Genomic DNA, 12,586 nt, shown 5'->3' on the forward strand with positions numbered 1-12,586 from the left:
CTACATGCACACACACAAGAGAACTACCACCACTACTGCCAGGTTGCACTCCCATGCCCAGCAGTCACTCTCACGCCTCTCTCCCACATCTCCCCACAGTGAGGCCCACAACTACTTGCAAGGAGATTACTCAGATTACTCCTTGTTGTGTGCTTTCTAGTAATTTCTGACTTAAAGAGACCCCAAGGCAAACTTATCATGGCTTTTTCATGGCAAGGTTTATTCAGAGGGCATTTGCCACAGCCTTCCCTGCTCCCAGAGTCCTAGTGAGACAGGATTACACCGCACTGGCTCCCAGATCCCTGCCCTGGGCATGAAATGTACAAACTGAACCACCTCACTCCACTGCCCTGATCTTGAAAAATACACTCGGATTTATTAAAAATGCTTTTAGCCATTGAAGGGACAAACCTGAGCAGTCTCCTCTGGCAAATAGTTTCCTTCGGCCCCTTCTCCTCTCTTCTGTTCAAGTGGGGAGGGGGCTACAAGGAAGCCAGAGACCCCAACCCAAAAGGGCTCCTCTGTTCCTACTCCTCTGACTGAAGGGCAGCCCCCCAGAAAGGAGGCACACAGTGGACTCAGAGCAGAGGACGGGGCGTCCTTCCTCCTTTGTGCCAATGAGGCTCTGACCCACTGGGTCAGACTGGCTCCACACCAGCCTCCACTGGCCCAGCAGCCTCTTGCTCTGCTGACATGCCAGTCCAAAAAGAGCCACTCCTTGCTCCAGGCCCTTCTAAAGGTGGCCTCTCTTGGCTTCTCCTGCAGCTATCAAAGGGCTTTGGGTGCCGATGCGGCACAGGGATAGTTTTCCGTGGAAAGTGCCCAGCCGGCCTTTTTCTTTGCTGCTCCCGCAAGTCTTGCCCAGTCCAGCAGTCCAAGCAGCCGGAGGAGGAAGAGGGGCTTTTGCCAGTTTCTGGGCTCAGTGCCCTGAGTCTGTGCCCCTCCTCCAGAGGAGCCACTCAGCTCTCAAACCATTTGCCCCTCTTGGCTGGCAAGGCATTCGGCCCGCCGCCCAGGATCTTGCGCTTGTACTGCTCCACCAGCTGCTCAAAGCGGGCCTCGGACTGGTTGCGTCCTGCCTGCCGCTTCTTCTTGGGCACCTGCGGAGAAAATGGCCATGTCAGCCCCTGCGCCAGAACAGAGAGGGCAAGGGCACAGACCAGGGCTGTGGCCGGAGGAGCACCGCCTGGTTTCTAGGGTCTTTCTCGGGCTCCTCCGGCCAACTCACCTGCTTGGGCTCATGCAGGAGCTTCTCCTGCCTCTGAGGTCTGCTGGGGGCTGCTGACTTCTTTGCAGGGGGCAGCTTCACCTTGCCCTTGTCACGCCTCCTGCCAGGAGAGATGCCACCATGAGCCACAAAGGTTGCAATGCCAATGTTCTGCTCTGTCCTGGCACTAGCCTCCAAGACAAGCCCTCCTGCTACAGAAGCCAAAGAGGCATGCTCCCGGATGGGCTGCTCCCATCCATAAGAACCCACCAACCCACTATGGCCTTTCTCTCCACCTCAGCAGGCAGATGGTTTCAAATTCGCCCTTTTCTTACTCGGGGAAAACACCACACTCTCCATGGGCTGGACACAGTACAGAATGCAGATGCTACACCCCTCTGACTATAGACTTTGTATTGCAAAGGAAAGTAGTAAGGTGTGTGTGTGTGAACTGTCACAGGCGAGGGCAGAAGAAAAACTGTCTGGGGGCAGGGGACTTCTTAATTGTTGTTGTTCCTTGCCTCAATCCATGGTGAGGGGCGGGTAAGAAATAAATAGTATTTCTCTGAAGATGCCAGCCACAGATGCTGGCGAAACGTCAGGAATAAATTCTTCTAGAACATGGCCACAGAGCCTGAAAAAGCCACAAGAAACTATGGATGCTGGCCATGAGAGCCTTTGACTTCACAAATAGTATTAGTATTGGAGAAAGGAAGGCTATGCTCATCCCTGCAGCAAGGCAAGAACAAAACCAGGGAACAGTTGGCAGGCAGAAACCATTGCAGATCTCAAGATCAGGACCAATGCACTCAGGAAATTAAATTAACCACTTTCTTATATGAAGCCCAATACATACTGACCAATACAGACAGGCATTTATCCCAAAATAAATTCCTCAACCAACAAGGAGCAACATTTTAAAGTAAGGCGTTTTCAGAATTTCCTTGGCGGCGGTGGCAGGGGGGCTTGATTCTCCCCAGATTGTGCCTGGGTTTCATATGACAAAAATGATTGTACTATTGCATTTTGAATTTGCTGTGGCTATCCCAGGATTTCTCTCTCTCTTGTATCTGTCAGAGAATTGTTGCTGTTGTGTGCCTTCAAGTCCTTTCCAATTTTTAGCTACTCTAAGATGAATCTATCAGAGGGTTTTCTTGGCAAGGTTTGTTCAGAGGGGGTTTGCCATTGCCTTCCTCTGAGGCCGAGAGTGTGTGACTCCTTGCCCAAGGGCACCCAGTGGCTTTCCATGGCTAAGTGGGGATTTGAACCCTGGCCTTCAGGGTCATAGGCCAATGCTCAAAACACTGTGCCATGCTGGCAGAGTACAACCTGAGAAAGGGAAGGAAATTATGGAGATCACTGAACGGAGGAGACAAGGAAGGGAAGCTGAACAGCATGAAATCGGTGCTTCCTGCAAAGGGAAGCAGCAGATCTTGCCCCATTATGTCCAGATTTGCTGCTTTTATTTTTTAATCCTGTTGCTTTGAAATTGCTACAGTTAGTATACTTAGTCCTAATATTTTAAAATTTGGTGTATATGAACTTTTAGCTTTATCTGTTTTAATTTTTGGAAGCCAACTTGAGTCCTAGGTGAAGGTGAAACATAGATATCACATAATGGAATTAATGTACTTTATTTTAAACGTAACCATTGTGGTATTTCTCCATGAAACTTCCCCATCTTTGTGTAGGGTTGGGAGGGTCTCCAAAGACCACCAAACCAAACCCTCTGCTGAAGCGTAAATGTGTCTAGGAAGGAGAAAGACAAACAGAAACCAAGGCAAGAGAGACAGGTGTGTGTGGGGGGGGAGGCAGATGCTTTGTGTTTGCGCAGAATTCAAGGGGGAGGTAGAAAGAGCATTATGGCATTTCCCACATCTCTCTGACCAAGAGACCCCCTTCCTCCGTGGCAAAACCCTGGGAGAGGAGGTGCTCCTCTGAGTGCCCCTTACCTGATCTTGGGCCCACGGTGGGAAGGCAGAGCCAGAACCTTCCGCCGCTTCTTGCCGTCCGGCAGCTCCACCTGCTCCACTTCGGCCCGTGTCTGGAACCCCGACCAGGGAATGGCAGATCCTTCTGGTGGAAGGGGCTTTCCTGAAGTATTGTTGGGTTTCGGCAGAGCTGAATTCTTCTTCTCTGTTGCGCTGGGAGGGTCCCTGGGTTCCAGAGGCGCCTTGCCCTCTTCTTTTTTCTTTGGGGGTCTTTTCCGTCCCTTCACCCCTGGCGTTGTGTTTTTCGGGGGGCCAGGCTCACTGGCGCTGGACATGGGCCGTCCGGCAACCTGTTTCTGCCTCAGCTTTTGCTGCCCAAGAGAGGAGAGCCACATCAGAGTGTAAATTTACAGCGCTATATAAACAAAGGTTAATAATAATAATAACAACAACAACAACAACAACAACAACAATAATAATAATAGCAGCAACTATCCTAAGGCCCAGCAGAGGCAGGGAACATGGAAGGGCACCCCACCCATGCACACCCCCAGCTGGACCACTGCAAAGGCCCCTGGGCCTGAGTATGCTTTAGGGTCAGCAACGTAAACTCAGACGAGGTACAAGTATCTCTTGGGGTGCATCTTCTGGATCAAGAAATGTACATGAAGGGCTTGGCAATGACCAAGGGTTGCAGCACTGCACAGGCCTCCCATGGGACACAAACCCTCTAGGACTAAGCCCTGATACCTTCATTAGGTTTCCACTTTTTCCCCACCAAGGTCCATGTTTGCTGTTGTGTGCCTTCACATTGTTTCCGACTTAAGATGACTCTAAAGCCATATGATGAGGTTTTCTTGGCATGATTTGTTCAGAGGAGGTTAGCCATAGCCTTCCCCTGAGGCTGAGAGCTTGTGACTTGCCAAAAGTCACAGAGTGAGCCTCCTTAAACAAGCCTGGATTCAAACCCTGGTCTGCAGCGTTGTAATTCAACACTCAAACCACTAGACCATTCTGGCTCAATAAGGGCCATAAGGGAGGGGCAATTCTGTCATCTCTTAAAGCTCCATTAGGCTATTTCAGGCCCAGGACAAGCCTTTTTCAAACCAGTTTTGAACCAGTTTACTTCCTCATTGGGAAAAAGAGCTCTTCTGGGTCTGCCTCTGCCAAAACATCTTCTTCCCCCTCCTTTGAGGGCATGGGGGACATTTTTAGTAAAAAAACACCTTTCCCACCACTGGCCTCATGTCACCACAGAAGGTGGATCAGGAGGCAATGTGGGGAAATGCGCAACTTTTCCCTGGCTGGAGGGAGGTTCCAGGCAGCAGACATGGTGGTTGGCAGAAGATTCAGCCTCATCTCTGCAGAGACAAGGGCTGGCACTTTGCTTTTTAAAATATTGGAACATTTCAGGCAACGCTTTCTACACCTGCCTGAATCCAGAGAATCTGAGCAATGGGCGAACTTAGCTCTGTCAATGGGTCAAGAGCTGCTCTTTTCTCACAGCTTTGGCAAACACCCCCCCAAAAAATGCCTCACTTTCCCCAAGGCCCCTGTGGAGTGCTCACTAGAAACAGCCACATCCCTCACTCATGGCGTAGCTGAGAGAAGACTGCCCAAAAAACCCCAGGAGTCTCCCAGTAGAGCTGCAAAGGAATGAGCCTTCCTACCCACACACCAACCCAGTCCAGACTGACTTGCCCACTGATGACCAGTCCCTGAGCAATGCAAGCAAGCACCAAGGAGGGAGAGCTACCATCCCAATACCCTCCTCTCCTTACCAGGCTGCGTTGAGCTCGCTGCTCCTTCAGCTTCAGCTTCCGACGATCCTCCAGAGAGAACTCCACAATGGGTCGCTGGGGTGCAAACAGGAAAGCACAGTGTCACCAAGTGGAATCATAAGTAGAAAGAGATCACAAGGCCATCCAGTCCACCCCATGCCATGCAGGAACTCTCAATCAAAGATGCCCAGCTCTATCTCAGGGCAACAGACCAGGGAGCAGTGTGTGTGCGAGGGCCCCAGCCAGATCCCCTTGACATCCACAGCTGGCCTCTGCCGCCAAGAGCATCCCTCTTACATCAGCACAGTGGAAAAACGAAATCCATTTCTCCACTCTGGGGGAGAGGAGACAGTGTCTGCCCCAGAGATGTGGGATGCCCAGCATTTCCCCCAGGAAGCTGGTGCCCAACAGAACTGCTAGGAAAGGGCTGAGGTGAGGGCAACCTATTCCACATAATGACAGAGCTGGAAAATAACCCAAAGGCTACAACCTCAAAATGCTCAGGCAAAAATCCCATTAAAGCACTCCCAAGAGATGGCCCATCCAAGCTCCATTTAATGAACCCCAAAGGAGGAGACTCATTCCACTGTCAAACTGTTCTTAAGAGTCAGGGCGCTGTCCCTTACATTTTGCTGGAATCTCCTTTCTTGTGATTTGAATCCACTGGAGTTCAGGTTCCAACCTCTGGGGCAGCAGAAAAGAAAATCGCTCCATCTACTACATAGTGTTTCTTGGATATCTGAAGATGGCTGTCTCTATTCCCTCTCAATCCCTGGCACTGTGCTCTACCTGGTCCTCCCTCCAGAAGGTTCTTTTCTCAGACTTAGAATCATAGAATCATAGAATCATAGAGTTGGAAGAGACCACTAGGGCCATCCAGTCCAACCCCATTCTGCCATGCAGGAAATCCAATTCAAAGCATCCCTGACAGATGGCCATCCAGGCTCTGTTTAAAGACCTCCAAGGAAGGAGACTCTATCACCCTCCGAGGGAGTGCATTCCACTGTCGAACAGCCCTTACTGTCAGGAAGTTCCTCCTAATGTTCAGGTGGAATCTCTTTTCCTGGAGCTTGCATCCATTGTTCCGGGTCCTGTTCTCTGGAGCAGCAGAAAACAAGCTTGCTCCCTCTTCAATATGACATCCTTTCAAATATTTAAACAGGGCTATCATATCACCTCTTAACCTTCTTTTCTCCAGGCTAAACATCCCCAGCTCCCTAAGTCGTTCCTCATAGGGCATGGTTTCCAGACCCTTCACCATTTTTGTCGCCCTCCTTTGGACACGCTCCAGTTTCTCAATGTCCTTTTTGAATTGTGGCGCCCAGAACTGGACACAATATTATTCCAGGTGGGGCCTGACCAAAGCAGAATACAGTGGCACTATTACTTCTCTTGATCTAGACACTATACTTCTATTGATGCAGCCTAAAATAGCATTGGCCTTTTTAGCTGCCGCATCACACTGTTCACTCATGTTCAACTTGTGGTCTACTTGGACTCCTAGATCCCTTTCACACGTAGTTTCATTCAGCCAGGAGTCACCCATCCTATATCTGTGCACTTTATTTTTCCGCCCTAAGTGCAATACCTTACATTTCTCTGTGTTGAATTTCATTTTGTTAGCTTTGGCCCAGCTTTCTAGTCTATTCAGGTCATTTTGAATCTTGATCCTGTCCTCTGGGGTATTAGCTATTCCCCCTAATTTGGTGTCATCTGCAAATTTGATAAGTATGCTCCCAATTCTGTCATCCAGGTCATTGATAAAGATGTTGAATAGCCCTGGGCCCAGGACAGAGCCCTGTGGGACCCCACTGGTCACTTCTCTCCAGGATGAAAAGGAGCCATTGTTGAGCACCCTTTGGGTTCGGCCGGTCAACCAATTACAGATCCATTTAACAGTTCCTTTGTCTAGCCCACATTTTACAAGCTTGTTTGCAAGTATGTCATGGGAAACCTTGTCAAAGGCCTTACTGAAATCAAGATATACTATATCCACAGCATTCCCTTCATCTACCAAGCTGGTAATTTTATCAAAGGAAGAGATAAGGTTTGTCTGGCATGACTTCTTTCTCTGAAACCCATGTTGACTTTTTGTGATTATGGCATTGCCTTCTAGATGTTCACAGACTCTCTGTTTAATGATCTGCTCCAGAATCTTTCCTGGGATTGATCTCAGAATAACTGGAGGATAATTGTTGGGATCCTCCTTCTTCCCCTTTTTGAAGATGGGGACAACGTTTGCCCTCCTCCAGTCGGCTGGGACTTCTCCTCTTCTCCAGGAGTCCTCAAAGACTATTATGGCCAATGGCTCCGATATTACTTTTGCCAGTTCTTTTAATACCCTTGAATGGAGTTCATCTGGTCCCGGAGACTTAAATTCATTTAGATTAACAAGGTGTTCCTCTACTATCTCTTTACTTATTCTGTGCTGAAATTCCCCTATTCTGTCCTCTGCTCCATTATCCTCAGGTTGAGCTCCCTTTGCCTTTTCTGAGAAGACTGAGGCAAAGAAGGTGTTGAGTAATTCTGCCTTTTCTCTATCTCCTGTTAGCATTTTGCCATCTTCTCCACGCAGTGGCCCTAGCGTTTCCTTCTTCTTCCTCTTGCTGCGGACATATCCAAAAAAGCCCTTTTTATTGTTCTTAACCTCTTTAGCAAGCCTGAGTTCATTCTGCGCTTTAGCTTTTCTGACTTTACCCTACAGATGCCTGCTATTTCTTTGAATTCCTTTTTGTGATTTCCCCCTTTTTCCATTTCTTATACATCTTCCGTTTCAAACTCATCTCCGTTGAAAGTTCCTTAGTCATCCATCCTGGTTTCTTGAGACACCTCCCATTTTTCTTTCTCACTGGAACTGTTTGAAATTGTGCCTTCAGTATCTCCCTTTTGAGAAACTCCCATCCCTCCTGAACTCCTTTATCTTTTAGTATTTCTGACCATGGAATTGCCCTCAATACTTCTCTAAGTTTACTGAAATCCGCTCTCCTAAAGTCTAGGATGCGTGTCTGACTCTGCCTGGCTTCTCCTCTCCATTGTATAACAAACTCCAGGAGAACATGGTCACTTCCACCTAAGGATCCCACCACTTGCACCCCATTAACCAAGTCATCCTTGTTGGTTAGGATCAGATCTAAAATAGCTGACCCCCTTGTTGCCTCTTCCACCTTTTGGACCATGAAATTGTCTTCCAGGCAAGTGAGGAATTTGCTAGACCTTGAGGATTTGGCTGTGTTTGCCTTCCAGCAAATATCAGGATAGTTGAAGTCACCCATCACTACTACATCTCTCTTTTCTGACTGTGTGGTCATCTGTTCTAGAAAGATATCATCCAATTCCTCCGTCTGACTTGGGGGTCTGTAGTAGACTCCCACCGTAACACCCTTGTTGTTTCCCTCCCCTTTGATTCTTATCCAGATGCTCTCCTCCTGGCTTCCATGATTGATGTCCAGGATCTCTTCACTGGTGTAAATATCTCTGACATATAGTGCTATTCCTCCTCCTTTCCTGTTTGGCCTATTTCTCTTAATAAGGTTATACCCCTCTATTTCCACATTCCAATCATGAGACTCATCCCACCAGGTTTCAGTGATGCCTATTATATCATATTTGCTTTGTTGTACTAGGAGTTCGAGTTCATCTTGCTTATTTCCCATGCTCTGTGCATTAGTGTAGAGACATCGCAGACCATGGTTCCCTTTTACTTGCTGCCTGTGCAAGTTTTTTGAGTATCACTGGAGAAGCTTCCTATCAAAACCAGAGCCTACTGGATGAGAAGCTAGCTCTCTACTCCTCTTGAGGAGCAAGGAGGGCCGTCCTCCTCCCTGAGACAATGAGATGAATAGCAGCAGCAGAAGGGCCCAACCTCCCACTGCGCTGGCCTTGGTCCCGCACATCTGGAATGCTGCCGGACCCACCTTCTGGTCCCCAAAGATCTCAGGGTTGTTGTTCATGTGGCGCAGGGCAGTCAGCGCATGCTCGTGCTCCTGGAACTCCACGAAGGCGTAGCCCAGAGACTGTCCCTGGCCCTTCCGGTCCCGCATCACCCGGCACTGCAGAGGGAGGGAGGAAAAGAGGGTCACATCAGGAGCTCACAAGTGGGCCTGCCTGCTGAAGGCAATGCCAGAAGGTTGGGGCTTCAAGAACTACTTCTAGGGCAGAGTGGGGTGCATGCTGCCCTTGGGATACATGGCAATCTTTCCCTCCACCCCGGTGTTCATTTTGCTACAGCAAGAACAAAAATTGAGCATGCCCATCCCAGCTGTTATTTCAAAGTGGGACAGGGGAGGTGGAAGATTCATTTCCCCCCAACACACTGAACTGACTGAGCCCCCCTCCCTCCCCAGCAGAGGAACACGAGGTCCCCAGAGCCACTAAGGGGTCGTCCCATCTATCCTCAATCCTCCAGCTGCCATCAGGTCAAATGTCAACTCAGCCATGAAGGCCAGGGATCCACAGTGTGTCACTGTCTTAAGGAAGAGGAGCTGCAGCCATGCTGCAAGAATGAAAGCTGTGTTTCTCATTCCATCCTACCCTCCAGAGCTGCATATATATTAGCTCTGCTTGTCCAACTCTGCACAAACACCAGATTCCCCAAAGGGAATCAGTAGCACCAGGAAACCCACAGGAGAGATTCCAGCCAGGGGTACTGCTCCCATCATGGCCCCTGCAGGACCACTGAAAGAGAGATATCTGTGAGTTACAACCAATTCTGTGAAAAGAGGGGCATCTCTAGGCTTTGAGGCTGCCTGCCACAGGGAGGAAATTGCTCCTGTGTGGAAATGGCAGAAGGTGAGCAACACCTTCAGTGCCCAGGCAGGGTGTATGTGTGTGTTGCAGGACAGGACACACTAGGGCCAACCTTCCCTGGGCATTCCCACCCCAATTTCACTTTCTCATTTTTGCCAACCAGCCCAAACTATCCACCTCTTTAGTTTTTTGTGAGTTTTTTGGGCTATGTGGCCATGTTTGATAAGAGTTTATTCCTGACGTTTCGCCAGCATCTCTGAAGATGCCAGCCACAGATGCTGGCGAAATGTCAGGAATAAACTCTTATAGAACATGGCCATATGGGCCAGAAAAACCCACAAAAAACTATGGATGCCAGCCATGAAAGCCTTCAACTTCATATCCACCTCTTTGTTTCTGGAAGACAGAAGCAGAACAGAAGTGATCCCAGGACAAGAGATGAAAAGAAAAAGTGGTCCATATTTTGGCCAGGGCTGGAGGTTAAGGATGCCTCACAGGGGAAAGCAGCAATGTCCGGAGAATCCCGTCCCTCCCCCTGAGAGTGGGCTTCCTTCCTTGGCCTTAAGACTGGGACCTGCTAACTTTAGTTTGCCACTCTTGCTGCAGCCACTTTGTGCAGCTTTCAAACTTTCATGGGGGAAGTGACAGAGATGGAAAACCACAGACCTGGCACCAAACTCAAAGAGAACAGCCCTCCTCCCTTCCTCTTGCACCCAGGGACAGCCCAGCAGCCCAGGGCCAAGTCAAAATTCACCTCCTTGATCCGTACTCCACGGGCGCTGCCCATCGCTTGTAGCATCAATTTCCTGAGGCGGGCATCATCGACGCTCTTGGGCAGGTTGTGGACACAGAGCCTCGTCCGGGACACAAAAATGTTCTGGTCCTTCAGCTTCTGTCGCTTCAGGTCCTCAAACTAAAAGAGGGAGATGGGTATGTGGGTGAGTTTTTCCAGGGCATAGAGATGGCAGAGATGCCTGGTGTCCATGTCTGTTAACCCCTGAGAGACTTGGCCCACAGAAGACTAGGCCTTTAAACGCCACTTGCACCTGGCACATGGACAGTACTTCTCACACACTCAGCCTCAGCTCTTCCTTTCAAGGTTTTACTTAAAACTACAGCCAAGCAAGGACTAAAACCAATCACAGCTTAACATGGGGGCAGGACTAATTTTGTCTCTGTGGATGGAATGGAAGGGGCTGTAGCATCATGGGGCTACGAAAATGTCCCCAAGGGTCATCTAATCCAAACCCCTGCCAGCACAAGAGGAAGTCCACAAAATGACAGTTGCCATCCTCACTGATAGAAAAGAGTGGCTACAGAGCCTCACTCATGCTTTCACAGCATCCCAGCAAGAGATTCCCATGGTTGGCAAAGGAAAGCTCATTCTCCTTTGCCCTCCAGCTATCTACCCTGGCACAGCTTTGGGAAAGGGACTGACATCCTTCCTTTGTCTCAAGTGCCAGTCAAACGAGGAAGGGACCAAGCAGGGGTTGAATTCACACCACACAGACCACCCTGACGAATTGAATAACCCCTTCATCCAGACACCCCTCAGGCCATGGAAGGTCTTTCCTCTAGGAATTCACAGGTCTCCCCAGTCCTTGTACCCCCACCAACCAACTGTGGAGATGCGGCATGGCTAACTAGGTTGAGAGGGCCTGGCTCTCCATCTGCCACTGGCCAGATTTCAAGGACCCAGAGCCAGAAAAGCAGACACAAACAAGGGAAAAGAGGCTACATCACTTGCTGGACTTGACCTCTTTTGTGTTGAAGAAAAGGAATGGCAATTCCTTAGAGGTGACACTGGGCCAACTTTTCCAGACCTCTTCATCAGAATCCAGTGCTGGATGCAACACAAGGCAAGTGGCAATACACTCATATGCTGTTCCCAAACGCTGAGCACAAAATACCACATGGTGCATGACAACATGCAAGTAGAGAGGTCTCCCCACCTCTGCCACCTGCTAATATGAAGGACCCCATGGGAGGATTGAGACAGATGGAGAGAGATGCAGGAGAGATTAAAGCAAGCACCTCTACACAGATAAGATATGGAATCCATCTCACAGAGGGGGATTCCATATCTTATCTGTGTGGAAGTGCTTACTGATGGGGTTTTCAAAAGAGGATTAATGACGGCTGCATGGTCAACACACCTGCGTGCTTCCTACAGGACCAGAGGCCACATACTCTCCAACACCACCCGCTGCTGAGGACACAAGAGGGAAGACAGAGCCACTCTCCTGCTCTGCTGGGGACTGGCATTCCCAATGGGGCATTCAGCCAGCAATTCAGAGTAGAGAAGAGGGACTTGGGAGACCCTTCTGGGTCTAATTCAGGGAGACAGGCAAAACACACACTTGGACAGAAGAGCTCCCTTTGCTGGCTCACAGCCCTGAGGCTCAGACTAGCCCCAAATACACCCAGATGTCTCCTGACTCACCCGTGCCCGCTTGGCCAAGTCGGCAGCACTTATGCCCTCCGCAGCCTTTGTGCCAGCACGGATTACTGCAAAGAGAAAAGTAGAGCATTAAATGGTGCCTGAATAGGCAAGAAGAGTTTTGGGATTCTCAAAGCTGGAAGTACATTTTACAGCAGGCAGGTGAGGCCTCAGGTGGCTTTGAGGGGCTCCATCCCCTTCACCCCTGCTCTACAGGAAGCTCACTTGCCACCTACTGGACCCACGAAACTGCCCACCCTTTGCTGCTTTTAACAGAGGAGACAATATATGGTCCCAAATTTGCTGAAGCAGAAAGGCAAAGTAAACCAATATAAATAAAGCTGGGCTAATAAACATGTCAAAGGCCTGGGCATGAAAAAAATTTTTTTTTAATTATTTAGCTGGAGAGATGTGAGAGTTGGTGCCAGGAGAGTCTTCCAGGGGCTGCCAGAGACAGATAAATGAGCCAAAACGAAGCAGG

At 49.4% G+C, this 12,586-nt stretch overlaps 1 protein-coding gene across 1 annotated transcript in view; it reads right to left on the reverse strand.

The window, feature by feature from the left end:
* Nucleotides 1-203: 203 nt before the first annotated feature.
* LOC149311490 (RNA-binding protein 28-like) overlaps nucleotides 204-12,586 on the reverse strand; it is a 29,052-nt gene continuing 16,669 nt past the window's right edge. Inside the window, exons 13-19 of the mRNA XM_089527288.1 lie at nucleotides 12,109-12,173; nucleotides 10,420-10,578; nucleotides 8,834-8,968; nucleotides 4,920-4,994; nucleotides 3,160-3,509; nucleotides 1,229-1,328; nucleotides 204-1,100 (exon numbers count right to left, since the gene is read on the reverse strand). Of these exons, the coding sequence (XP_089383414.1) occupies nucleotides 960-1,100; nucleotides 1,229-1,328; nucleotides 3,160-3,509; nucleotides 4,920-4,994; nucleotides 8,834-8,968; nucleotides 10,420-10,578; nucleotides 12,109-12,173 (1,025 nt within the window). The 3' untranslated portion in view covers nucleotides 204-959. The remainder of the gene's footprint in view (nucleotides 1,101-1,228; nucleotides 1,329-3,159; nucleotides 3,510-4,919; nucleotides 4,995-8,833; nucleotides 8,969-10,419; nucleotides 10,579-12,108; nucleotides 12,174-12,586) is intronic.

Source organism: Sceloporus occidentalis, unplaced genomic scaffold (genome assembly GCF_023333645.1).
Source record: "Sceloporus occidentalis isolate IW3139 unplaced genomic scaffold, rSceOcc1.0.p SCAF_5, whole genome shotgun sequence".
Classification (NCBI taxonomy): Eukaryota; Metazoa; Chordata; class Lepidosauria; order Squamata; family Phrynosomatidae; genus Sceloporus; species Sceloporus occidentalis.